Raw genomic sequence first — 27,254 nt, forward strand, 5'->3', positions numbered from 1 at the left:
TAACTCCTAAAGGGGTCAACTGACCATTTCGGTCATGTTGACTTATTTGTAAATCTTACTTTGCTGAACATTATTGCTGTTTACAGTTTATCTCTATCTATAATTATATTCAAGATAATCACCAAAAACAGCAAAATTTCCTTAAAATTACCAATTCAGGGGCAGCAACCCAACAACGGGTTGTCTGATTCATCTTAAAACTTCAGGGCAGATAGATCTTGACCTGATAAACAATATAACCCCCATGTCAGAATTGCTCTAAATGCTTTGGTTTTTGAGTTATAAGCCAAAAACTGCATTTGACCCCTATGTTTTATTTTAGCAATGGCGACCATGTTTGTTGATAGATCAAAACTTTGGATACAATTTATAAACAAGATACCCTAAGGAACATTCAGTTAACGTTTGGAAGTATTTGGCCCAGTAGTTTCAGAGGAGAAGATTCTTGAAATAGTTTACGACGACAGATGACGGACGACGACGGACGCCAAGTGATGGCATAAGCTCACTTTGCCCTTCAGGCCAGGTGAGCTAAAAACCAAACAAATTTTCCAATTCTTTAAAAGATTTTACTGTGGATATTTTCTGATTATAACCAATGGCAATGGCAATAATAAAGAAAAGTAATATTGATCATGCTTTATTTGTCACTGTCCCCTAGCTAACACATCATTCACATAAGGATTATTTTTAGATTTGACATTGTCTTTCAGTTTGTTCAATTCTTTAGTCAAGTCTCCTTCTGACATTGAGTCAATGGGTAAGGCTTTCACTTTCTTTAAAAATTCTTCAATGATTTCTTCTCCCTCCTATAAAAAAGAGAAAATGTTTATCCACTACATTCTGAAGACATCATGAAAAGGAAAATATAAACAACAAAACTTTTTGTAATTACTAAACACATCATTGGACCTGCTGTTCTAACAGAGCAAGGTCAGTTTTATTTAAAAGGGAACCAGGGACACATGCAAAATCTCCATCTCAATCAAATTGGTATACTATCTCTATAAATTCTTTAATGCAAGGGTATAACAGCCTTATAGAGAAAAGAAAATCATCAAAAATGTCACATTTTCAAGAAGAAATTTATGTATAAAACTAAAAATTAACGGTAGATTAATTTTTCTGTGATACCAATTTTTATGTATTGAGAAAAATACTTTCATTTTTGTGGATATTTGATTTCCTGGGTTTGCATATATGTATGTATTCAAGCCTTTAATCAAAGCACTGTCAGGGCTGTAGGCAGTTGACCAAAAACCAAGGCAAACATAATTATGAAAACTGTGGCAATGTGGCTTCACAAAGCTCCCATAATTATTCATTCCCATGGTCGCCTGATATTGGGCAAAATCTAGTACACATTGGTTAGGTCTACATATGTGACGCCAATGAGATTGACATTGTATGTCATTCAATCTTTTTGGAATGACAAACGGGAATGAATATGGTTAAAGTTTAGGAGTTGGTATCTCAATCTTTTACAAGTTCTCAAAACACACACAAGTTGGGTGGGGTGACCCCAGCGACTTCCCTTATATTTTATTTAATTTGTTATATTGTCCAATACATGAATATACTATCTCTATAAATTCGTTATTGCACGGATATAACAGTTTTGTAGAGAAAAGAAAATCATCAAAAATGTCACATTTTCCAAAAGAAATTTTATGTCTATTAAAAACTAAAAATTAAAAAAAAAAAATCTGCTTTTTCTTTCTTTTACATATATATTTTTTGGTTTTCAATTCTAGTGTTTACATTTATTTATTATGCATAGATATATTTTGTCACCTGTCTGGATTTTATTTTTAGTTGATCACCAATACCCAGAATTACCCTAATACCCACTTCCGGAATCGGATCTGATATTGTAATTGTTTCATCATGGCATCCATTTTGTTTTCAATCTTGTTTTTGTCAGATACAATTTTACTGGAATTTACACATTATTTGTCGGCAGTTTTCTGTATAAAGCTAGCTGTTGAACAAACTGAACATCCCTGTCATGAATAATATTGATGAAGATAAGTTTTGAGATCATTTATTTGGAGACTTTGGTAAAAAGGTTATCAAAGTTATCTTTTTTAATTTTTTTTTAAGTGGAAGGTCCCCGAGGCATTTCAAGCGTAGCTAGTAACCAAGTCGGAAGTCGGAAGGACTCAGACCTCGGTCCACCCCTTATTTGAACCTCTGCTTCCAAATTGAAAAAATACGAAAAGTTGTCTTCTAATTTAAAATTGCTGCCATCAGCATGAACAGTTGTAGACAACTAACGTAGTTGACTACGTATTGAGGACAAACAATATTCCTACGACTTTTGCCATTTGGGAAATCTAAAACACTTGTCTTTAGAGATTTTCGGCGATTAAATATTTCATACATTTGTTCTTTGACATCTTATCCAAAAGCTCAGTGGATAATAAACTACATCAGGATTCCTTATATGCTCTATTTCCTATGTGCAACTTCAAAACTTTTGGGTCATTTAAGGTTTTTCTGGTAATATTTTTTGTAATCCAGAATTTAAAGTATGAAAAAACTGTCCAATTAGTTATTAATAACATATTATCCAGCTAGATAATAACAATGGCACGTATTTCAGCATTTATTGGGTAGAACACAAATCCAGGGTGCTCGCATAAGGCAGCTTAACTGCCTAAAAAATTGATATTCACATGATTTATGAATAATTATATTTTCTCTATGTTTTGTTTAGACAGAGTGTTTACCTCTTTCACCACCTTTCTTTTCTTGACAGCAGGTTCATCATTCCCTTCTAGTCCTGTTCCTGTCAAACTTATGCTCTGAAAATCCTCTAATTCACTAGCCTTTTTCTTGGCAAAGTCTATGACATTCTTTGGAAAATGTGCTAATTCTGCCACATGTATTCCAAAACTCTGATCACACACACCTGAAACATTAAATATACATAATACATATAATATGACTTATCAACAAGCAATTAAAATAAAGTCATGGTCTAATTAACTGTCAGATGGACTTGAAAATTTTGCAATCATTCTATACAACAAATTCCATTAACAAAATTGTTCAAAGTTTCTGAGAAAAAGACCCAATTACAAAACTTAACCTTGACCAATAAACCATTGATTTCTTTATTTGCAGTACCTGGTTTTACTCTATATAGTAGAGTAAGTGTATCATTTGTGGTCAATGCCGTCACATGTAGAACTTAACCTTGACCAATAAACCATTGATTTCTTTATTTGCAGAACCAGGTTTTACTCTGTATAGTAGAGTTAGTGTATCATTTGTGGTCAATGCCGTCACATGTAGAACTTAACCTTGACCAATAAACCATTGATTTCTTTATTTGCAGTACCTGGTTTTACTCTATATAGTAGAGTAAGTGTATCATTTGTGGTCAATGCCGTCACATGTAGAACTTAACCTTGACCAATAAACCATTGATTTCTTTATTTGCAGAACCTGGTTTTACTCTGTATAGTAGAGTTAGTGTATCATTTGTGGTCAATGCCGTCACATGTAGAACTTAACCTTGACCAATAAACCATTGATTTCTTTATTTGCGGTACCTGGTTTTACTCTGTATAGTAGAGTAAGTGTATCATTTGTGGTCAATGCCGTCACATGTAGAACTTAACCTTGACCAATAAACCATTGATTTCTTTATTTGCAGTACCTTGTTTAACTCTGTATAGTAGAGTAAGTGTATCATTTGTGGTCAATGCTGTCACATGTAGAACTTAACCTTGACCAATAAACCATTGATTTCTTTATTTGCAGTACCTGGTTTAACTCTGTATAGTAGAGTAAGTGTATCATTTGTGGTCAATGCCGTCACATGTAGATTATTAACAGTTGTAACTTCATCTGATAATGCTGTCAATTCGTGGAAATGAGTGGCAAATAAACAAAATGCTTTAATTTTGGTGGCAATGAATCTGTAAAGACAAAAACAAAGGTGCAATAAATAATTCACTGTCAATACTTTTCCTAATTCAACAATAAACTTTGATTTAATTTCAATTTTTCAGTTTTAAAATATTTGAACAATTTCTTTCATCATATCCTAAATGTAATACTTGTTGCTTGTACCAGAAAATGAAGAACAAAGTGATCCTGAAACTAATATATTTTTTCATTTGTCTTTTAAAACTTTTAAAGCTTACTATGTAGTATGAGCATAACTCATTGTTGAAGGAACTACAAGTAACTGTAGTTGTTCACTTCAACATCATTTGGTCTCTGGTAGAGAGTTGTCTTGTTGATAATCATACCAAATCTTCTTATCTATTTTGTTAAATACCCACAGTTTATTTATTTGATATTTTTTTCCCCATTGAACAACGTACAAAAACAACATATGAGGCAGCATAATCAGTTTCTAGATAGTTCACAGTACACTACACAAGCCATGTATACATTTGCCGTTTCAATTGATACAACTCAAAAATTGTCCAATAAAATGTTTACTATTACTATCATATGTATCTCCTATACTTTACTTACTCTGAAATAGCCCAGGCTAGACCAAATCCATCATATGTAGATGTACCTCGACCTAATTCATCTATGATAATTAATGAATTTTCAGAAGATGACTGAAAAAGACAAGAATAATTTTTGCAATGATTTCATATCATAAACATTTTATAACATTATAACAACCTAAACATCTTACAAAAAAAAATCATTTTCATAATACAGTGGACCAAATGCTCAGCTCCTTTGAGTCAAATGAAACGACACTTTATATTGAATGGAATGACACTGTATTTTAAAAGTAACCAGATGCTCCGCAGGGCGTAGCTTTATACGACCGCAGAGGTTGAACCCTGAACGGTTGGGGCAAGTATGGACACAACATTCAAGCTGGATTCAGCTCTAAATTTGGATTGTGATTAAATAGTTGACACAGCATAGGTTTCTGACACAGAATGAATGTGTTCTAATGAACTTAAAATTTTTGTTTTCTCTTCGAGCAATTCACTATGCTGTTGAATATTAATCCTCTCAAAAAAATGTTTGAAGAAATTTTCTTTTTATTTATGAAATTTCAAATGAGAAAAATTGAACCCAATTTTTTAAACACATCCCCCTTTCCCTTATTCCAAAACTAATCTCAATTAAAATATTCTAATGGAGTTTGCAACAATAACTACTCATTTAAATACATCATAAAATATTAAGATGTAAAAAACTGCTTGTTATCACTGAATGGTAAAGATCATTTAAATTTATCAGTTGGTAGTAAAAAGTGAATATAAATTGTATATTGTATATAACAAAGATTTAAGTTGATTCTGGACAAAGAAAGATAACTCCAATTAAAAAAAAATCTTGCTATTGCACAATAAGATATTTCTTGCCTACTATTCTGGACAAAGAAAGATAACTCTAATTAAAAAAAAATTTGCTATTTCACAATATTTTGCAATTAGATATTTCTTGCCATTGCACAATACTGTGCAATTGAAAAGACTTGCTATTGCACAATACTTAATATAATAATTTTAGATCCTGATTTGGACCAACTTGAAAACTGGGCCCATAATCAAAAATCTAAGTACATTTTTAGATTCAACATATCAAAGAACCCAACCAATTCATTTTTTGTCAAAATCAAACTAAGTTTAATTTTGGACCCTTTGGACCTTAATGTAGACCAATTTGAAAACGGGACCAAAAGTTGAGAATCTACACATACAGTTAGGTTCGGTATATCAAAGACTCCCAATTATTCAATTTTGATGAAATCAAACAAAGTTTAATTTTGGACCCTTTGGGCCCCTTTTTCCCTAAACTGTTGGGATCAAACTCCGAAAATCAATACCAACCTTCCTTTCATGGTCATAAACATTGTGTTTAAATTTCATTGATTTCTATTTACTTAAACTAAAGTTATTGTGGGAAAACCAAGAAAAATGCTTATTTGGGCCCTTTATTGGCCCCTTATTCCTAAACTGTTGAAACCAAAACTCCCAAAATCAATCCCAACCTTTCTTTTGTGGTCATGGACCTTGTGTCAAAATTTCATAGATTTCTATTGACTTAAACTAAAGTTATGGTGCGAAAACCAAGAAAATGCTTATTTGGGCCCTTTTTGGCCCCTAATTCCTAAAATGTTGGGACCAAAACTCCCAAAATCAATACCAACCTTCCTTTTATGGTCATAAACCTTGTGTTAAAATTTCATTGATTTCTATTCACTTTTACTAAAGTTAGAGAGCGAAAACTAAAAGTATTCTGACGACAACGACGACGCAGACGACGACGCCAACATGATAGCAATATATGATGAAATTTTTTTCAAAATTTGCGGTCGTATAAAAAGTCTTTTCATTAATTAAACAACAAAAGATCAATTAATTAGTTATTTTTTTAACAAAATACTTTTCTTTTTGAAAAAATAAAGTCATCTAAATGATGCTCCACAGTAAACTTTAAGAAGCTGTAAATAGCAGAAATAAATGTGTAGCAGATGTATGGAAAGACAAATGCTTTAAGGAGAAAGTTTGAGCCTTGAAACAGGGATACATTTCCTATCCTATTTTTACAATATTTATCCGTATGTGACTATAAGAAAGTATGATGAAATAACACATCAGTTAACTTTAAAACCTTCATTTTTACCTTTAATATTGATGCTGTTTCTAACATTTCTGCCATGAAAGTAGATACTCCCTTCAGTTGGCTGTCACCAGCACCTACTCTAGCCAGAATACTGTCAACTATTGAGATTTCTGCTTCTGAACAAGGAACAAAACATCCTAATTGTGCCATCAATACAACAACACCAATCTGGAATGTATTTCACAGCTTATAAACATTTAGTTAGCCATTTTTTGAAGAAAAAAAAATCAAAAGCAACTTTTCCCTTTGTGTCATTACAAAGTCAGTATAAAACGTTGTCTTTATTTTTTTTGGAAAGAGATGCACTGTTAAAAATATAGTTACAACTGTAAATACCTGTACATTATTATTTATAAAGACTTTGTTTAATAGGAATGTGCCACCCTATCTATTTTATATATTGACTTCTCAATGATCCAAATACATCATGAGTATCAGGGCCTTTTATTGCTGACTATGCAGTATGGTTTTTACTTAATGTTCAAGGTTGTACAATGACCTATAATTATCATTTCTCTGTCATATGGTCTCTTGATGACAATTCTCTCAATGGCAATCATACCACATCTTCGCATTTTCATATTTATACTTTATTTCGTTCTTATGTTGTACTGTTATACCATTGTCCCAGGTTAAGGGGAGGGTTGGGATCCCCCTAACATGTTCAACCCCGCCACATTATTTATGTATGTGCCTGTCTCAAGTCAGGAGCCTGTAATTCAGTGGTTGTCGTTTGTTTATGTGTTACATATTTGTTTTTCTTTCAATTTTTTTACATAAATAAGGCCGTTAGTTTTCTCGTTTGAATTGTTTTACATTGTCTTATCGGGGCCTTTTAAAGCTGACTATGCAGTATGGGCTTTGCTCATTGTTGAAGGCCTTACGGTGACCTATAGTTGTTAATGTTTGTGTCAGTTTGGTCTTTTGTGGATAGTTGTCTCATTGGCAATCATACCACATCTTCTTTTTTATATGACTTACAGATCTGATATAGGTTGATTTTCCTCCCATATTTGGACCAGTAATGATATGAAACATCTGTTCATCTGAAGAAAATAGTAAAGAAATAAATAATCAGTAAAAATATAAAATATAGAAAGCTGTTTTTCCTGACTATGTTAATACAAGTAAATATTGGATTGGGTAAAGAAAGACATAATAACCAGAAATAGTTGAAACAAAATCAAGAGGCAACTCTTTATGAAAATCTTGGACAGTGATTTCTCTGAAGTCGTCAATTTATAAACAATATTTTCCCTTTTTTTTATCTTTAGAGTTGTAAATAAAATTAGCAATCAAAGTTTTTAATCATGATGGATTAATTGACACTCTACTTTTCTATTTCTTTCTTATGTCTTAATTATGGTAGTATAGATTTCATCAATTTGTCTTTCCTATGGGAACAATATGCAAAAACAGAAATCTCTTTGTGTTCTCTTAATATTAAGCAAAATTCAGTAACAGAAACGGTTCAAATATAAAACTCTGATAGAAGTTCAGTAGCAATTTAAGGAAGCTGGCTTGTCAAGTTTTGGATTTTTTGTCAGATTTTCGGAATCCTTTGGTTTTATCCATTTGAATGCCTTGAAAAATTTTCCCCGGTGACCCCCATTTTTCTTTTTGTAAATCTTTTACATGTATGATAATTAGCATTTGTAAAAGTCTTATAAAATTTTAATTACTTTTTAACAGTTTTTGAGAACTTAAACATGTCAATGATAAAGCTATGAAAAGTCAAGAGAGAATATTTTCCCACCAACATTTCAATGGCAAATATCTCGAAAACAAGCACAGTGACCTATATATTTTTTTGCTCTTTAGATTCCTTTAATAATCCCCTATCTATATAAACTAGTGTTTTGAAAAGTTAATTACTTTGAAACTGAGAAGCAAACTCCCTTAAAATGTAGATTGAACAACATCTTAATTAATTTAAGAGGGACAGAAAACTTTAAAAACTTAATTACAGTTGGTCATTGTTAAATACCTTTTTCAAACACAACATCATTTGGTATATAAGCTACATCATCTTGCATTTCAAGACAAGGATGTCTTGCTTCCTTTAGATTGATTTTACCACTTCCTGTGAACAAAGTATGATCATTGAACAGAAATATTTTTTGAACATTTATCATGAACAAAGTCTGCAATGTAAAAAAATCTCTATTGGTATGTCAGATAATATTTGCTCACATTTTCTCTAGACTTTTTCACATAATCTCTTCTTATGTAAATATAATAGTTAATTTCGATATAGATAAATACATGCTCAAATGTAATCACAAATTAACATACCATTTATATCAAAATTACTATAGAAACCATTGACAGATTTTATCACACACTCTAAAACAAAAGCCAATAAAAGTATGTTTAAGTAAAGGCTATAAATTATATGTTACCAACCTTTAGCCAGAAGTTTTGGTCTGATATATGCTATGGGAGCACTGGCTGATACATGAGCAAAACTAACCAGTACATCTAACTGTGCAATGAGATCATTCATTAGTAACATAGGTTCTACATATCCAGCTGTAATAACAAAATACATCATATACATGAGCAAAACTAAACAGTACATCTAACTGTGCAATGAGATCATTCATCAGTAACATAGGTTCCACATATCCAGCTGTTATTACAAAATACATCATATACATGAGCAAAACTAACCAGTACATCTAACTGTACAATGAGATCATTCATTAGTAACATAGGTTCTACATATCCAGCTGTAATTACAAAATACATCATATACATGATAAAACTAACCAGTACATCTAACTGTGCAATGAGATTATTCATCAGTAACATAGGTTCTACGTATCCAGCTGTAATAACAAAAGATATTTATTTATTATCAGGTTTTCTTAGGAGTGATATTGCAAACAATGTTTTCCTGCTATATAAAATCCGCCAGCCTGTATGCCTGCCCACATGCTGAACCCCCAAAATCAATAACAGATTTTTACTTTGTTAATCTGGGTAAGTTCTTTAAAAGTTTATATAATGCCAAAAAATGCCTACAAACCAGCAATATTAGTGACTTCCACGACAACACTTTTCTGTTGGTCATTGTAATCTTCTTTACACTGTAGATATTCTTCATTGTATTTCCGTACAGCATTATTGTGGAATCGTACACCATTGTTCTTTGTATCAATTATCATATAGTTTTTATTGTTTCTCAATGCTTTTTCATCCTGAAAATACCATAATTTAAAGTTTCAAATCTAAAATGTTAAATCAACTTATAAAAAAATATTTTCTTTATAGATCATCATTCTTTCAAAATTGACATACTTTTGTGAAAACTTAAAGCTGTGAATTTTCAACTATAAATTTATCATTCATGGGATACCAATTTTCATGGATTTAGTGGGTAGATTTGAACCACAAGTTTAAGTGTTGTAATAGAATGAATATTTCCTGTTAGCTTGCATGAAGATTGTAAAAGCCACAAAACCATGTATCCATAAAAGCAACTTTTCTCATTCATCAAAAAGTATACAACTCCACAGTCATTTACAGATGGAAGGAGTCCCTAAGCTGACATATAGATAACATCTAGAGAAGTGACATTCCTACCATTAGCTATCCAGAATTTGTCGATCTCTATATGCTCTTGTTGTTACAGAAATAAAACTAACTGGATAAAAACAAGTTAAACTGTGAGCTACTGCTCACTGATGATACCCTGCTGAAATATGTCAGTAAACAGGAAGTTGTTGAGTGATGAATCTGAAAACCCATCACACGGCAAAGCCGACTTGTATAAACCCTGAAACCAAATTTCAGGAATCCTTTTCTAGTAATTCCTAAGGAAAAATGTGACGAAAGTTTTAACTTGGCTATCTTGTGTAAAATGATAAAAGTGTTCGGTAAACAAGAAAGTTGCTGAGTAATGAATCTGAAAACACATCAAACGGTATAACTTACTTATATAAACCCTGTAACAAAATTTCAGAAATTCTTGTCCAGTAGTTCCTGAAAAAAATGCGACATATATATACATGGGACCGACAGGCTGATGAATAAATGGATGGACAGACAGAGGTAAATCAGTATACCCCTTTTTAAAGTGGGGTATAATAATAAATATACTAAATCTTACCTTTCTAGTCACTCTAAAGAAGTATCCTAACTGTAAATTACTCTCTAATTTAAGAACTTTGTTTGGTTCTATACCTAAATCTCTGGCGACCTGTAAAACAGAAAATCAATCATCTACATTTTAATACCTAAATAATACACAGAGGGAATAGTAATTTGTCAGAATGTATGTCTTATTCAGTGCTTATATTTCTTAAGTAAAAAATGTCAGAGAATATTTTTTATTTCTTTAATACTTGGAATACTATTTTTCTACAAAAATCTGAAAAGAATGTTAAAATGCACTCACACCACATCTTCCTATATCTATTTACCTTATTCATTTGTGATTTAATATCATCCTCTAAGCTGTCTATTTTCTCCCTTAAAGCTGAAATGACAAAGATAACAACTATTGATAAAAAAGTCTATAGATGATTTTACTAAAACATCCAATTCAAGTAAAACAAGAATGCATGTATTGTTCTTACAAGCTTACCCCCACACATCATTCAAAGCATAGGTATTCTAAAAACTTATTGTAACCACTGAAACATGATATGAGACCTTTGAATATGCAATTTGATGAGCTTTTCAATAAATTTAAGAAATGCATGGTTTTATACCAACTGGACTATAATGCATTTATGATTGTTAACACAGGTGCAAAATAATTGTTTATTTCATGGTTTATTTTACTTATGAAGAGTTTTAAAATGCTGAGTCTTTAAAGGGAAGTCAAATTTGTGTTTAGGGGCTAGCTGAAGCCTGCCTCAGGTGCAGGATTTTCTTGCTGTGTTGTAGACCCATTGGTGACCTTCCGTTGTTTTATGCTCTTTGGTCAGGTTATTGTCTCTTTGACACATTCCCCATTTCATAGTCAATTTTATAGAACATGATTTGTATTGCTAACCTGCTAATCCTTCATCAAAGTCTGCCTTGATTACAAACTCATGGTTCTCTACTTGTGCTAGATCCATTGTGGTTTCTACCATTTCTTGAAACTTGGCAAAGTCCATCAGTAATTCCTACAATATACAACATACACTTTTTGTAAACAATATAACATTAAAATTTAGGGCCACTTTCATTGCTTTATCCACAGATGCTGAATGAAGTGGAACATTTATATTCTACCATAAGGTTTACTTCTTAAAATTTGAATATTGAATAAAATAGTTATTCTTTTTATAACATTGGCAAATGGCTTTTTTTTAAATTAAGGTAGAAAATTTAAGGAACTATTTTATTTCTACGTATTCACAACTTGTTTTGATCCAACATCAGGACAACGCCTATTGTTGTATTTTTTGTCAATCAAAAACAGTGTGTAAACAGATACATTTCATTTCAAATTTAGCATCTGTCAAAACAGTCATGGGAACAATCACTTGATCGCAGTACATATCACTATCAATATCCTTTAATAATGTTCTACAATGGTAAACTCAATGAACAAAGTTATGGAATGATTTTATTTCAAACATACCTTGGCAGGGTTTGTAAACAGTTCCATCAACAAATGTTTGTTTGGACCTTCATGACACTCTAATGTTTCCAGTAAGTATGGCATCTTTTCAATAGCTTGGTAAACTCGGTAACAGTCCTAAAATACATGACATATGTCTTTAAATTGATTATATGATTGCAAAATCAGAAATGTATACTATGAGAATTGCAAAAACAAAGAAGAGTGGTAAAGACAAACAGTTAGTTTTATAATCAGTGTTTCTTGAGATTGCAAGAAGTCCCACATTTTTTGTTTGTGTGCCCACAAAAGCTTTAATTAATACACAATATGTGTGTATTTGAATTGATAGTATTTTAACATCATCCTGTTTTATTGATAAGAATTCACAAGAGATATTTGTCCACTTATCCAGCAATCTTCTATTTTATACAAAAATCATTTGCCCATTACCATTATATAAAATGGCATCCTAACACTACTTTACTTGGTTAGTATTACAAGTTTTTTGTTTATAGGTTATATTTAACCAAGAAATTCCAATGGCAAACGGCTGTCACCATGAAAGATATCTAGTAACCTGTAATGTAGCCTTTTTCCTCTGGAATTTTTTAGCCAACCTCTGAAAGTCTGGTATTTTTCTTAGTTGATCTTCTTGTAAGGTCTGTCTTAGTTCTGTATCATCAATCATAGCTTCAACAACATTCAACCTCTCCTCTAAAATAGATAAATTAAAGATAATGACTATTGGAAGAAAACTTATACATTTCTTTATAGAGAAGATAATATATTTTCGTTCACCGACATTTTTACCTAGTGCCTGTCTGACTGCTGTTGACTCAGTGACCTTCCTCTTAAATAACAAGCTAATAAATGTCATTAATCTTATGCTTTAAAACAGAAGGGCTGGTATAAAGAATAGGTAACTGATAAAAACTTCCTTTAAATGGTTTCCATGGTGTGGTTTTACAAATTGAATTGAAACTTCCTTTTCTTTAATCTCAATCTGTACCAACCTATTTTATTAAGATCAACCAATGGCTGTTTGACCCACTGGCCCAATAACCTTTGACCTTGTGCTGTTCTACATCTATTTAACAGACCAAGTATGCTATGATTTCTATTTCCTCCTAAAAATTAAAACAAAATGTAATGGATACTATAAACAAATGTTGAAAAATAAAAAAATGAAAATATTTTTGTCTATAGCTATAGGTTATTGTGTATTTTGTGAAAAATAATAAATTATATGAACCTATCTCAAGGTTAGAACCTCATCAGTGCTGGTCTTGTATTACATCTTAATGTTTTTTTATCATTGATAAAGAAGTGTATTAAACTAATTACAAACTTCTTACAATTCAGGTAGAGGTAGGTCATGATATAATGCATAGACATGTTTCGATTGTTAAAGAAGACTATACTTTTGAGTTCTAGATGTCATTGATATGTTGTCTCAATGAAAAATTCAAATATTTTCTCCAAACCATAAAAGGACAAGGTAAGAAAAGGCCTGTTTTTGGCCCACCTGTTTTCTCATTTTTCAAATTCTGTTTTGGAAAGCTACTTATCATGTCAAAATATTCCCTTAGGTTTGAAGTTTGTTTGGCAGAACTTAAAAACCTTTAATATCAGAAAATGGGTGAGGTTAGGGTGTTAAAGGGCACAAAAAACACAAAAAAAAAGGGAAAATTACGATTTTTGGTCATTGTTTCTTAAAATTTAATAGGGTGCGCCTAGGTGACTCAGAGAAAATAACATCGATTTAGACAGCAAAAACAGTTCTAATGACATTCGAATAAAAAAAATCCTGAGTAATGTTGGCGCAGGCACTTAAAAACTTGAAACCTGAAAGTGAATAATAATAACAAATTTGAATAATAGCAGAATGTTTAGCCCGCTCACCTCACCCAGTTGCTAAAATAATTGGTTTTGAAGTTCACTCTAAAAAACTTCAAGCATTAGGGAATATTTAAACATAATAAGTAGCTTTCAAAAACAGATTTTGTAAGAAAATAGGGGTGCCAAAAAAGGCTTTATCGTACCTTGTCCTTTAACAACTTTCACAAATTCGCACCTTCAAATTTCTCTACTGCTTTATAATAAACATCAATTAAAATCTTGAGCAAGAGATTATATACCTTCCACTGTATTTGGTAGAAGATTTAAAGCCCTCACAGCTGCTGCATCCAGCCTCATATACTGTCCCAACTCAAAAGAGGATATAGAAAACTGACCAAAGTTTCCTTCATCTGATAAAAGCTGTAACAAAAGACTGGAAACATTAGTTCAAAACAGAAAAAAATGTGAAAATACTTTATTTAAGCTAAAAGAAAGAACTGTAAGCTTATAATTGGTCTAGCAAATGTGATTGGTAGATGTATGTTAAGCTTTTGAAAACAGTTAAGCCATTTAGAATCTAACACTGTAAAGAAATAAATACCTAAAACCATCAGACAACTGAAGGCCAGACTTTGAGTGCCTGACATAGTAAGTCCAAGTAATAAAAGAGAAATAAGTAATTAAGATAAGTACTTCAAAGTCAATTTCAAATTGCATGATACCATGATCAATAGGATAAATTTCCATACAAATGTAAATTTTATTATTGTGCCATGCAAAGCATGAAGACCACTCAAACTCTTACTTTTAAAGATAATTATTTTCAAAAGTCAAATTACGAGTTTATAAATACTTTGATCTGCTTTTTACCTCTAAATATTTGATCACAGCTGCAAGTGCCCCAATGGCATGATTTTTTTCTGTTTCTGCTGTAAAAAGTTTGAGACACATTTAGTATAATATCATTTTAATTGTTTACTCATTTACATTTGAAAATTGTGTTCTTCCATGATAAAATAGTTAAGAAGGCAAGTTTTAGTAGAAATAATTTGGAATGAAGGAAACCTAAAATAAGCCATCAAACTTAAGGAAGTAACTTAAATCAGTAGAAAATGTGTCCATAGGACACAGATGATGTAGCCACTTGCATATAACATTATAAAGGGATATAACTTAAGAAATGTAAAAGTGACAACAACAAAATTCAAATTTGATCTGAGTTATGTAGTTATAAGGAATGGGTATGTTCCGGACCATATGAGTATTTGAACCATACGCGTATACTAATATGGTCCGACCGTACGCGTATGGTCGAACCATATGAGTATAATAATTGTTTGGTTATTAACGGGCCGGACCATATGAGTATTTGGACCATATAGGTATTTTTTTTCAAATAACATTATAAACGTATCAATACAAAAACTATCTAAAAAGCAATGATGGTTACATGAAATGTATTAATTTTAAAGACTACGTAAAAATTAAATATTGATGCCCTAGTTAGTTTTCATTGCTAATTACATTCTTGCATGTAGGCTTGAGGTGACAGTTACTTCCACACGGTATCATAGCTTTTTTGCATTTACTAGTCCTTGTTGTGCACGATCCTTTTCATTTACATCTTTTGCTTGGGAATGAAAAGTAAGCCTTTTCGCAGCTGCGTACATTCATACCGAGGTCTTGGGCCATTCCGATATATCTACGATGTTTTAAGAAGCTCTTGATCTCAAATATCCTAACACGACTGCAATGCACCATATTTACGAGACAACTTAAATAAACTATGTTACTTTCAATTGACTTCTTGTGTAACAGTTCATTAAGAAATTTTTTGAAATATTTTTTTAAGTCGACATATTGCCTTTCACGCGTTATAACACATCGGTAATAATCATCGGTAATGACCATCGGCAATGACCATTGGTATAAAATGTGTTTATTATAGTTTTCACAAGTAAATAAAATTAACTATTTGAAACTTCTTTTTTTTATAGCAAATCTTTTTGTTACGATTATATAAATTAATATAAAATAACCTATATGATAGCGTCTTTTTAATCATACAGTATAGTCATACAAAATGAAGAGTTGAGACGTATTTAAAGTAAACTGTAACAGAGTGTTAATTACCCCGACCATACGCGTATGGTCGGACCATATGAGTATATACCCATATGGTCATGACCATACGTGTATGGTCCAAATACTCATATGGTCCGGAACAGGTATAAGTTTCACATTTGATTTTGGCAAATTTAAGAGAATGGAAATGAAAAATTCAGCAATTTTTCCAAATATAAAGGGGTACAAATCTAATATAGTGAGAAAAAAACGTCACCTAAATTCAAACAATTACAGTCCTTACTCATTTTGAATCCAAACTATAAACAAGATAGCCTGATGTATTCCTTACAGAACTGTGTCATTTTACGAATCACTAGACAAACTTTGAAGTGAAATTTACAATTTAAAAGATGAAAAGTACATGCATGACACACAACTAGCCAATACTCTGTATGAACATTGACATTGGTAAGGTGCTTACGTAAGGCAGCACTGTTATCTTGTTCTCCTTTCTTAAATTTCAGAAGTCTGTTCAGATCCTGTACAGTATCTTTGGTTGAGAAATCACCTAAAAAAATAAGTAGTGGTTACAATTAAATAGGTATGCCTATTTTTAAGTAGACTAGTTACCCACCTAGATATTTGTTTGTGCAGGTTGAATCTTGACGAAGATTCAAGATAGATTAAGTGAAATTCAACAGCACAACTATTGTGAGCAAAGAGAAAAATCTGAATGTCCAAGAAATATTTTAATATTTACACTAATTTGATTCTCAGTATTAAGTGACTTTATTACTTTTCTTTCTTTCTGTAACTAAGAGTCCACTACGATCCAACACTTGCTTCAGTTTACCATTCTCTATGGCAGAATCACCAGTCCCAAGTAAACATTCTTTTGGTCCAAGTTGTACTATTAAAGCCTAAAACCGAAACAGGTAAATGCAATTAATAAAACAAAATATACATTTGAATAGCATAAAATTTACAATTCATTACTCATATGTTAACCTTAAGATGATTTGGGTTTTTTTGCTGTTTGGTTGCTGTTTGATTGACCTATACTCAACACCTCCTATTTGGAATATTGAAAAAGTCATTTGATAATCTTTTTTTACCACTTCAGTCGCCATATTAATTATTTCAAGGCATGTACATTTGTAGCATCCCTCTGAAAAGAATCACCTAAGAATGTAAAATTGCTGGAATAAAGAAAACGAATATTACCTCTAAGTTTGAGAACTGGTCATTGTCTGTGAACTCGCTGACCATGAACTTTCTGAGTGTTGCATCAGCATAACCAACTCCAACAATCTGAAGAAGGGGTAAAAATAACTTTCACAAAATAAATGTTCACAAGAATTTATTCTTTGATATAAGATTTAAAAAAATAATTTAAACTCATTAAAATTGGAACTGAGTACATGTACATGTATATCATGTTTAACATACTGTGAATTCTTTATGATTCATGGGATACCAAATTGTGTTGATTTTGTGGGTAAATGTAAACCATAATTTAACTGATCAACAAAGTACATATTCTTACAGGATTGTATGCAAATATTCACAAAACCAGGAAATCAAGTATTCAAAAAAATTATAACATTGCATAAATCCACAGTACTGTTTTGTTTGTTCATTCATTAAGTGGAAGACTGTAATTAGTTTTCTTAATTGATGTATTTTATATATTTTATGTCAGGTACATGGTATAGGTAAATGTTTGTGATTTGTAAGGTCTAATGAATAATAAATTAATTTTGGATATAATGCGTCTTCTGATTGGCCGACGTTGTTTTGTTTATCAGCTCATTGACATAATTTTGTCATGTGATCAAAATAACATAAAAGATGTGGTGCACACTTTGAAATAACCTGATATGCAGGATATTCAGTGTGCATCACATTTTTTATGTTATTTCTGCATAGACAGAAAAAATATTACACTCATTCATTAACTAAAAGCTAATTGCATAACGAATAATATGTATTTTACCCTCTGTCCTGCATCTGATCCAAGCTTCACAGCAATAACACCAACAGAGACAGACATATCATTGTTACCAAATAAAATATCTTCAAACTGAGTGAGATTACCAGGTGAGGCCTAAAAACAAAGTATGTAAATTATAAAATTAACAATACACAAAGGTGAATTCATTACACTTAAACTGCTAGATTTTGGCAATGTAATTGTTTACAGTCATTTTTGATAAAATATTTCATACTATTGTGTAAAATTGGAAACAACAAAATCTTAAACAAAAAGTTGGAAAACAGCAAAAGGTTGATTAATATATTTACAGAATTTAAAAAAAAAAAAAAATATTGTAAGAATGTCATTTAGTCTCAATACATATGCAAAATCAATGATAACATTGATGTTTTTTTTAAGCAATCAATACTCCCCATTTAATCAGAATTATTTTTTTCATGGTTTTTAAAAACACAATAGTTATGCATCTGTCATTTCTTTTATTGTTACCTTATAACCAATACTCCATTCATTATTCTTGGCACCACCTTTGTTTTTGTAGACCTCCACACGATACTGCCGAACCAACAACAGATCTCTTACTAACGATTCAAAGTTCAGTTTACTTAAAACAGCTGATTCAACTTTCCTGTCACCTAGAATAATAGTTTTCAGAATAATAGATTTCAGCATTCATCATAATCTGAAATAACATTTATTGAAAACTATAACAAATACTAAATTTATGCAAAAGTCCCCTTCAGCCGAATTGTCTTTTATCTGGTTAGGAAATTGTTCCTCTGAATTTTGTCTTTTTATGCCTATAACAAATATCCCATATGTGTTACTAATTTTCTAACAGAAGAAATATTTCATTTTGAATGTAACATGGACAGACAAGACAAACAGAGGTAACCAATAACCTCTCTCCTTTGGAACAGATTTGTAATAAAAAGTTGTTATGAAATAATATAAATGATACAAAGTTTTTAAGTGTTGTTTTCAATGTGTATATTGATTGGCTTTTCAAAGTTAACATATAAAATATTACTTCCACTTTATCAGTTTGAGAGAGTTACATAGAAAATCTTACACATCAACATAGCCATTGAATTTTTTTTTTTATCCTGAATAAAAATGAACTACCTGATCCAAGATACTTTATAACACCAGTAGTTTTAAAAACTTCTTTAGCAACAAAAACAGCATCTTCTCCATGCACAGTATAATAATCCTGAAATATAAATTAGTTAATATTTCAAGAGGTTTGCTGTATACTTCTACAATTCATGAAGTATGATTCAAACGTTCTATATTTGACATGTGTGATAGTGTGAGACAATTCAATGTTTAATTAAAAGTTACGAACAGACACACAGACCGAAAAAAATAGGGTCCATAAATGGAGCAAAGTTGTCAAATGCAATTGACTTATTTAAATGTACTTTTAATTCAAATTGGAAATTACAAATGTTTACAAATGTATGAGTTTTTTCTTACAAGTTACATACAATAAGTTATTGTTACTCACTGTTCTATCAAATACTCTTAATGTCGTACTGGATTTCTACAACAAAAACAAACAAAATCTGGATCATAAGGAGTCATTTTACACAATTACTTACTGATAATACACATGCATCTCCTCAAATGAAAAGTCTTTATTAGTCTGTATCCTTCTACATCAACATTAGAGGTATATAGGATGTATCTAATTTTAACAATACAAAATTGCAAAAATAGATATTGCAAGCTTTTACAGACAAATTTTGTTTTTAAATGTCAGATTTCCCCTGATAATTTTTTTTTTAATCTCACATGTAATGTATTCAGATTTGAATGCACACACTATGTGTCCATTTCCTCTCGTTAATCTTTCAGCTTCCACTAACAGTGCCATATTTTAATTATTAATTCTTTTCATAGAACAACAGGTGTTTTTTCCAGACCGTAAATTGTATTAAGTCATTGCTAAATATCTTCAGTAAATTGGGCAGTGTATGAAAAAACACCTATTAGGCTCAGTGACTCAGTGCCAAAAGAATTTTTAGAGTCAAACAGCAAGTGGTTCTTAAAAGTATAAGTGATGAAAGAAATGTAATATACAACCAAAAAGATAACATGTACATGTATATATATAAATGCTTATAATGTTAATAACAATTTTAATTAATTTCAGAATGAAATAAAAAGATTATTTTACAACAAATGTTTATGTCATTTTAATACTATTGCACGAAACATACCTCTGGAAGGTGTCTGTAATATGATAGAAAGCCTTGCTCTTGAAAGGTATCTACAAAATAATGAATACTTGTACATAGTATGACAAAAAGGGAAACTTGCTTCATTCTTTGATATAGTTTATCACTTTGTTGTTTTATTGCAGTTTGCTTGATATATCTATTGTACATTGATGACATTGTAAATTTAATTTTAACACAATCACCACATCCCATTTCTAACAGATCTTTCACACACTTTTACAAGATTATAATGCAATTTGAAACATTTTCAATTTGAAAATTTTTCAGATGGTTTAAAAATTAGCAATGACCAGTATCATACAGTACTGGATTATCATTGTTTCACTTCTATTGCATACACAATATCCTTATCTAGACATGCCTAAATAAAATCTTATGTTTTGAGAAGGAAATTGCACGAGTTGTTTTAAAGGCATTATCAAAAGCAATGTGAAGGCCCCAAAATTTAACAATATATAGGGACACCTGTTGCACAGGTTCCTGTAAAAATTTGACGTCATAAAACAAAATATCTGACGCCACAATGGAAAAATGAAGTCAAAAGTTCAAGCGGCCAGGTCAACCTGGATTAGCCATAAGGTGTATGACGTCACTATAAAATAAAATGTAGGTTGGATATATTTAAAATTGAGAATGGAAATGGGGAATGTGTCAAAGAGACAACAACCCGACCAAATAAAAAAACAACAGCAGAAGGTCACCAACAGGTCTTCAATGTAGAGAGAAATTCCCGCACCTGGAGGCGTCCTTCAGCTGGCCCCTAAACAAATATATACTAGTTCAGTGATAATAAACGCCATACTAATTTCCAAATTATACACAAGAATATCTCGTCACACTGATTTTTTTGGATTGTAAAAGAAAACTAAATTGTGTAAAGGAGAGCTCAATATACGATAATTTCCAGAGAAACAGAAGGGAAATGTGTAAAAAAGTGTTTAAAGCCAATCTATTCATTTGAGTCTCCCCATCTCAGCAATCTCAGTAAGATTTGTTTGGGGGTTTTCTACACTATAAAAACAAAATGAATGATGTGAGGGAATGTCACTCTGGTCAACCCCATAGGGGATTGATGGCTTGAAGCCGTCTTTCCCCAAAAAATATTAATAATAAGAGGGTCTATCAACTACTTTTACATGCCCTTAAAAACGAGCCCATGTAGGGCAGGTACACAAACATTGTACACAATCCTTTAATAATCTAGTCAAAAAAATATTTCAAGATCTAACATGAATAAACACACATGAAAAATCAAATGTACTATTTATATACATCAACTTGGAAAATGGTGAACCAACACCTGAAGTGGTAATCGTGCGGTTGGGTTATAGCGGGTGGATACCACGCGGTATTCACAGTTGTCTTTCACTATAAAAGCAAATAAACGATATTAAAGACAACAACACCCATCAATTACCGCATGGTGATTAATTTATTGTGGTCGACATGTTGGCGAAACATGTCGACCACAATAAATTAATCACCATGCAGTAATTGATGGGTGTTGTTGTCTTTAATATCGTTTATATTTATATACATGTAAGGAACTTTGAATATTATCCATCTGTGATGTTATCATAAGAGGTAATAGAAACACAAGTTGTCTTCAGATGTCATATAAATACATGTAGATTTAATAAAACAGTACTGAGTATCACTCTATTTGTCAAATAACAATTTGGTTCTACATGAGCACAAGTTAGCACACACATAAACGATTTTACCGTATTCACTCCTATCATGCCTGTAAACTGATCCAACTGTCCTGAATATCTTTAAAAGTCGGATTACATGTTCCACAATCAAAGAGCTGATAGCTCTGAAGTGGAAGAAGGTGAATAAAAAGTAACTTGAATTACCATAAAAGCAGCCCCACTTACCCAGGCTGCTATTGTTAAAATGTATTTTTTTCTTCAAACAAGAAAAGGTCATAAGTACATGGATTTCCCATCCGTACAATCTCTTTCTATGTTCAGTTGACTATGAAAATTAGGTAAAATCTTTAATTTGGCAGTAAAATTAAGAAGATCATATCAAGAGGAACACATGTGTACTAAGTTTCAAGTTGATTGGATTTCAACTTCATCAAAAACTACCTCGACCATAAACTTTATAACTAGAAGCAGGACGGATGGACAGACTAGAAAACATATTGCCCATAAATGGAGCATAAAAGTAGTAAGACTTGTTACATACCCGCCAACTTTTGAAAGTTCCCATATGGGTTTTTACTGCACAACAACAATTTTAAAGGTTACAATTTTAGCGACGTATTTTGCAAGATCTGGATTGTCTAGAAAAAGTGTCATATTTGTATGATGAACTTACATGCCTTTTCCTTAAGTCTGTTTGCATGATTCTAGTTATATATTAAATCGGTAGAAAAAATATGCATGAAGCTATGAAAGGGTTTATTTTCCAGATTAAGAATATTAGATGCTTGTTGAAATTTCCAATTTTGAATAATGCACAAAGATGAACCTTTAACAGGTTGGGAACAACACTCCAAAATGAGGGTAACCTAACTGGAAGATCATCACAACCCACTGTAAAAAATGAGCACAAAAAAGTCATTTATATTCATATTATTTGATAAGACTTTTCCCCAAGAACTATGCATCTATTAAGTACTGAATGGTCAAAACATCATGTTTTTAAATCGACATAAATTTTGTCGTAAATGTAACCAAATGATGTAGAAATTGTGTTTTTTCTTCAAATTTCCATCAAATTGTAATGTTTATAGTTCCCTTATTGCCTCTCTATTTGAATAAAATAAAATAATAAGAAGAATCTGTTTCTTGTTTTGTTTTGTTTGTGTTCACTGCTTGCAAATGAATCATTATATTTATATATCTTATCTGTATATATTTTTGTTCATGTCTCCATCTCCTTATCATTTGTAAATGTTTAGACAAATAAGAAAGAAATAAGCTCCACATGTATATTTGCAACATCGTAAATTAATTAAAAAAATAACATACACTAACACTAGTACTGCATGGATTTTAAGCATTATGAAAGTCATATTTGTAGAAAGCTTAAAAAGACTTAAAAACCGTGTAAAAAGTCTTGCTATTTCTTAGCTTACACAATAAAATCTAATATAAACTAACATTTACACATTTAAATTTCAAAATTTAACTAGGAATAAATTTGACAACTAGACCTTTTAGTCAGTTAGTAGTATAGTTGCACATATTGTATGTTGACTTCTAATGAATCAGAAACAAATGTATAATATAAACTTCAATGAAATCCTTGAAAGGAGGTCTAGATTGCTAAAATAATGTATAAATTTTATTTTTTTTATTTGTCCAAAATCATTTAAATTCATTTAATTAACATCATTTTATGATTATTTGATTAAAATGTAAATCATTTATAGTCTTTTTACAATTTACATTTTTAAAAGCAAAATAACTGAAAACAGGCTAAAACAAAGGGAAGTAACAAAAAAGTATTTCAATATTCCCAATACACATCGTTTTGATAACACAACGGCAGTTAGCCGGAGGTAAACATCGTTGATTACCAGTATGTTTGACACCCAAGCTGTCAAGTGAAGCCATATAATTATACATCTTCTTTGATGTTCAGGTAAAATTTAACACAGGTGTCAATTACACCCGTGCAGTAGTAAGAAATTATTAAATATGGCGTCTGAAAATTTTCATTCATGAAATATTTCTTACACGGGAGTTTTTTCTCCTAAACGGGAGAACGGGAGGAGACCCCTGAAAACGGGAGTTTTGTTCTCCCGCCGGGAGGTTCACATGTATGTTACGAAGGGCATCTAATTCACATGACAAAGGAAAACCATGAATAAAGACAACACTTTATATATTCTTTTTATTTATATAAAAATAAAATCTTCTTGTCTGCAGGATTGCAAATTCGTAACTTCAAGGGCGAACTTGTAAACAGGGCGAGTTGTCCCGATACCAAATTCACGCATGCGTAATACAAATATCTACAGTAAAAACATCCTGTTACAAGTAAACACATAACGTTCATGTGGATGAGATGAAATCTAATAATTTACATAAATAAAAGGGTCATATTTACGATAGTGATTGTTTTACAATCATAATTTACAAATTAAATGATTCAAATGCCTAATCATGTGTAAAAATCGGTGTCAGGAATCTAAGTTGTTTTGAAATTGTAATATACGAAATGAATGCGGCATACAGAGACTCAATGCCAAGGGTCGGCCCCTCAAGTCTTCAGAAGACTTGACGTCTTCTTCCACTAAAAACTCGATATTTCCTAATTGTTTTGTTAATTTTTGCATTATAGATTAGTCATGCAGTTGCTCGTTTGCATTATGATTAAAAGTACATAAAATTAAAGATCCAGATCACACACTGTTTTTGTATAAATCTGCAGATGCAAATGCATCACCTTAAACGACACAGTTGATATGTCTTTAAATGACTGACCTCTAATAGTATAACTACTTAGAATACTCGGCCACAGAGCTACAGACCCCTTGACGGCTTGAGCATGAGAAAACCTTTTGGCAGGTTGGGAACAAACCCTCTCTATGGTGATTATACCTGTATAGAGGGATAAACCTTCTATAGAGGGATAAAATTATCCCTCTATAGAGGGGTATTTTTGTTTAGACTGGATTTAAATCAAAACAGGGCATAATGGCATTCTCTACTTATTATGGCAGTGACCTGCAACAGTTGATGCACCAATTGATGTACTTAGTTTAATATGCACATGCCCAGTTTGCTGCTTATCTGACTAAACATAAAATCTATTGTTCACCATGATTGAAAGCTGTGATGATCAGGTAAATTATACTCACTTATGCCTCACTGAACAGAATTTCTATTGTTAGATTTAACATGAAATTTAAAGGTCAACTATTCCTTTTGATGTTGATCAGGTGTTCAGATAGGTATACAATAGATTTCAAGTTTTGTCACTTTAGCAGAAAACAGGTTATCCCAATTTTTAGTAAAGTGCAGATGTTGATGCACCTACTGCTAGAGATTATAGCCAATATAATTAGAAAATGCCATTCTGCCCTAATTTTCTTTAAATCCAGTGTAAACACAAATACCCCTCTATAGAGGGATAATTTTATCCCTCTAAAGAAGGTTTATCCCTCTATACAGGTATAATCACCATACAGGGGGTTTGTTCCAAACCTGTTTGGTAAAGTAAGTGACAGAAACAAATTTTAGGGACATTCTTGGGGAATTGATGTAATTGACAAGAACAACGCAGTATTTCCCTTTGACTAGCTACTATGCAATAACGAGGGCAACGACGGGATTAAAAAAATAAATATAAGCAAAAAAAAAAAGGGGGAGGGTCCATGCCACTAAAAAGTATCCTTAATTTCAAGGAAAAATCAACATGACAATATCTTATTTTGGTAAATTCTGTGTAACCGGGATTATGTTTAGGTTATTATTACTCCTTTATTACGTGTTATTTACCTAACTGTAGTTCTTGTTTTGGTTGAACTTCAGCCATTTTCGCGGGAAATAATGTGCCGGATGTTTATTTCCGATACGACATGCGTAGAGTATTATTTACAGCAGACGACAAGCTGTTCAGTCAGAAATTGATTGCCAAGCAAGAAAATATGAGAAGACGTACCTTGTATCTCATTTGACGGTATTATATTTTCCCTGTCCAAGATTCTGAGCTTCACAATTGCATGTTAGAAAACAAAAGTTTAAAATTTTCAATGTGCAATCAAAATAAAACACTGTTTCTGAACAGGGAGAGGGACATCAGCCCAGACAAATTATTTTCAGACGTATGAATAATTTCAGTTATTCATGCAGATTATTTAAAAAAAAGTATCCTGAAAACAGACAAGTGTCCACATTGCACAATACTTTAAACTAAAGCATTCCCTATGTCGTAGATGTAGATGTATAGATTGTCAGACTGATCAAAACATGCGTAATAAATACACCTTATCGCTATTTGTCTGCCATTACTGGATATCACACACTGGCTGCCGTAAAATTTTGACGTCATAAAACAAAATATCTGACGCCACAATGGAAAAGTGATTGTTGTATGCGGGTTGGCGGGCTGAGTAGGCTAATAGCGATAAGATGTATAGTTCAAATTAGTCAGTTAGTTGGTATTGAGTTGTGATTGTGACTGAGTGAAGTTTAAAAAAATAGTCAAAGCTGAGATTAATTTGACACCCAACACCTAAGCTGGGGCCGTGGGAAGTCAGAGCTTGTCCAATATCAAAAGTGGGTAAATGAAAAATGAACAAATTGATACCCGATTTATATAATTCAAAGACCGTTATTTGGCACCAGAAGCGACAAAGCAGCACATCTATTTTGGACAGGCAAATATCCACTTTTTTATATGGGACGGGCTCTGACGTCCCACAGCCCCCAGCTTGTCTGGCAAAACAGGTGTTGGATGTCAGAGTAAACTCAGACTAAGATCAGAGTTACAAAATTTGTTGGATGTCAGAGTAATCTCAGACTAAGCTGAGAGTTATAAAATTCGTAGTTAAGTATAGTTAAGAATTAATAAAGTCATGATATAGTTGTAAGTGATAAAAGTAGAGTTGCATGTGATAAATGTCATTAAAAACTATTTGGTTAAGAAAATAATTACACCCCTAAAAAATTTGAAAAAATCTTTCAAGCTATTGTCTGGAGTTCATTTTTAATTACCCCCTTTTAGGGCATTTTTTAATTACTGAATTAGCCATGTTAAATGATCAGCATAACACCATTTATTCACCCTGAAAAATGGTGAAAATTTTAGCTATCAATCAGAAGTAAAATTTTGAATGTCTGTGCATGTCTAATGGTTATCAACTAGTTCATCTTTGTCAATACTTCAAATAGAGGATGATGTTAATTCAAAATTTATTAGATTGCAAGTTCATATATACTTTCAAAGCATGCAAAAG

General features: G+C 31.7%; 2 protein-coding genes across 3 annotated transcripts in view; one reads left to right on the forward strand and one right to left on the reverse strand.

Moving 5' to 3' along the window:
• Positions 1–624: 624 nt before the first annotated feature.
• LOC134687448 (DNA mismatch repair protein Msh2-like) lies at positions 625–25,899 on the reverse strand. Its single transcript, XM_063547756.1, has 26 exons — positions 25,795–25,899; positions 20,312–20,361; positions 19,597–19,632; positions 19,212–19,299; positions 18,576–18,721; positions 18,087–18,197; positions 17,315–17,401; positions 16,887–17,010; positions 16,572–16,658; positions 14,894–14,952; positions 14,323–14,443; positions 13,198–13,311; positions 12,762–12,898; positions 12,203–12,319; positions 11,627–11,741; positions 11,049–11,104; positions 10,736–10,825; positions 9,653–9,824; positions 9,028–9,153; positions 8,609–8,704; positions 7,603–7,667; positions 6,622–6,789; positions 4,498–4,589; positions 3,775–3,929; positions 2,733–2,914; positions 625–809 (listed from the first exon to the last, which is right to left on the reverse strand). Exons 1-26 carry the CDS (start codon positions 25,829–25,831, stop codon positions 648–650), a joined length of 2,793 nt encoding a protein of 930 aa, XP_063403826.1. The 5' UTR covers positions 25,832–25,899; the 3' UTR covers positions 625–647.
• Positions 25,877–27,254, forward strand: part of LOC134687447 (synaptonemal complex protein 1-like) — a 37,201-nt gene continuing 35,823 nt past the window's right edge. For both annotated transcript variants that reach the window (XM_063547754.1, XM_063547755.1), the window contains exon 1: positions 25,877–25,975. The gene's annotated coding sequence lies outside the window, so the exon portion shown is untranslated. The remainder of the gene's footprint in view (positions 25,976–27,254) is intronic.

The sequence above is a fragment of the Mytilus trossulus genome, chromosome 10, assembly GCF_036588685.1.
Source record: "Mytilus trossulus isolate FHL-02 chromosome 10, PNRI_Mtr1.1.1.hap1, whole genome shotgun sequence".
Lineage (NCBI taxonomy): Eukaryota > Metazoa > Mollusca > Bivalvia > Mytilida > Mytilidae > Mytilus > Mytilus trossulus.

Excerpts from the sequence above, each read along its gene's own strand:
- LOC134687448 (XM_063547756.1), bottom strand. The coding sequence starts at position 25,831 with ATGGCTGAAGTTCAACCAAAACAAGAACTACAGTTAG. Across the intron at positions 9,825-10,735 it reads TCTTTAGAGTGACTAGAAAG|GATGAAAAAGCATTGAGAAA; the intron begins GTAAGATTTAGT and ends TGGTATTTTCAG. Across the intron at positions 6,790-7,602 it reads AATCAACCTATATCAGATCT|ATTGGTGTTGTTGTATTGAT; the intron begins GTAAGTCATATA and ends AATACATTCCAG.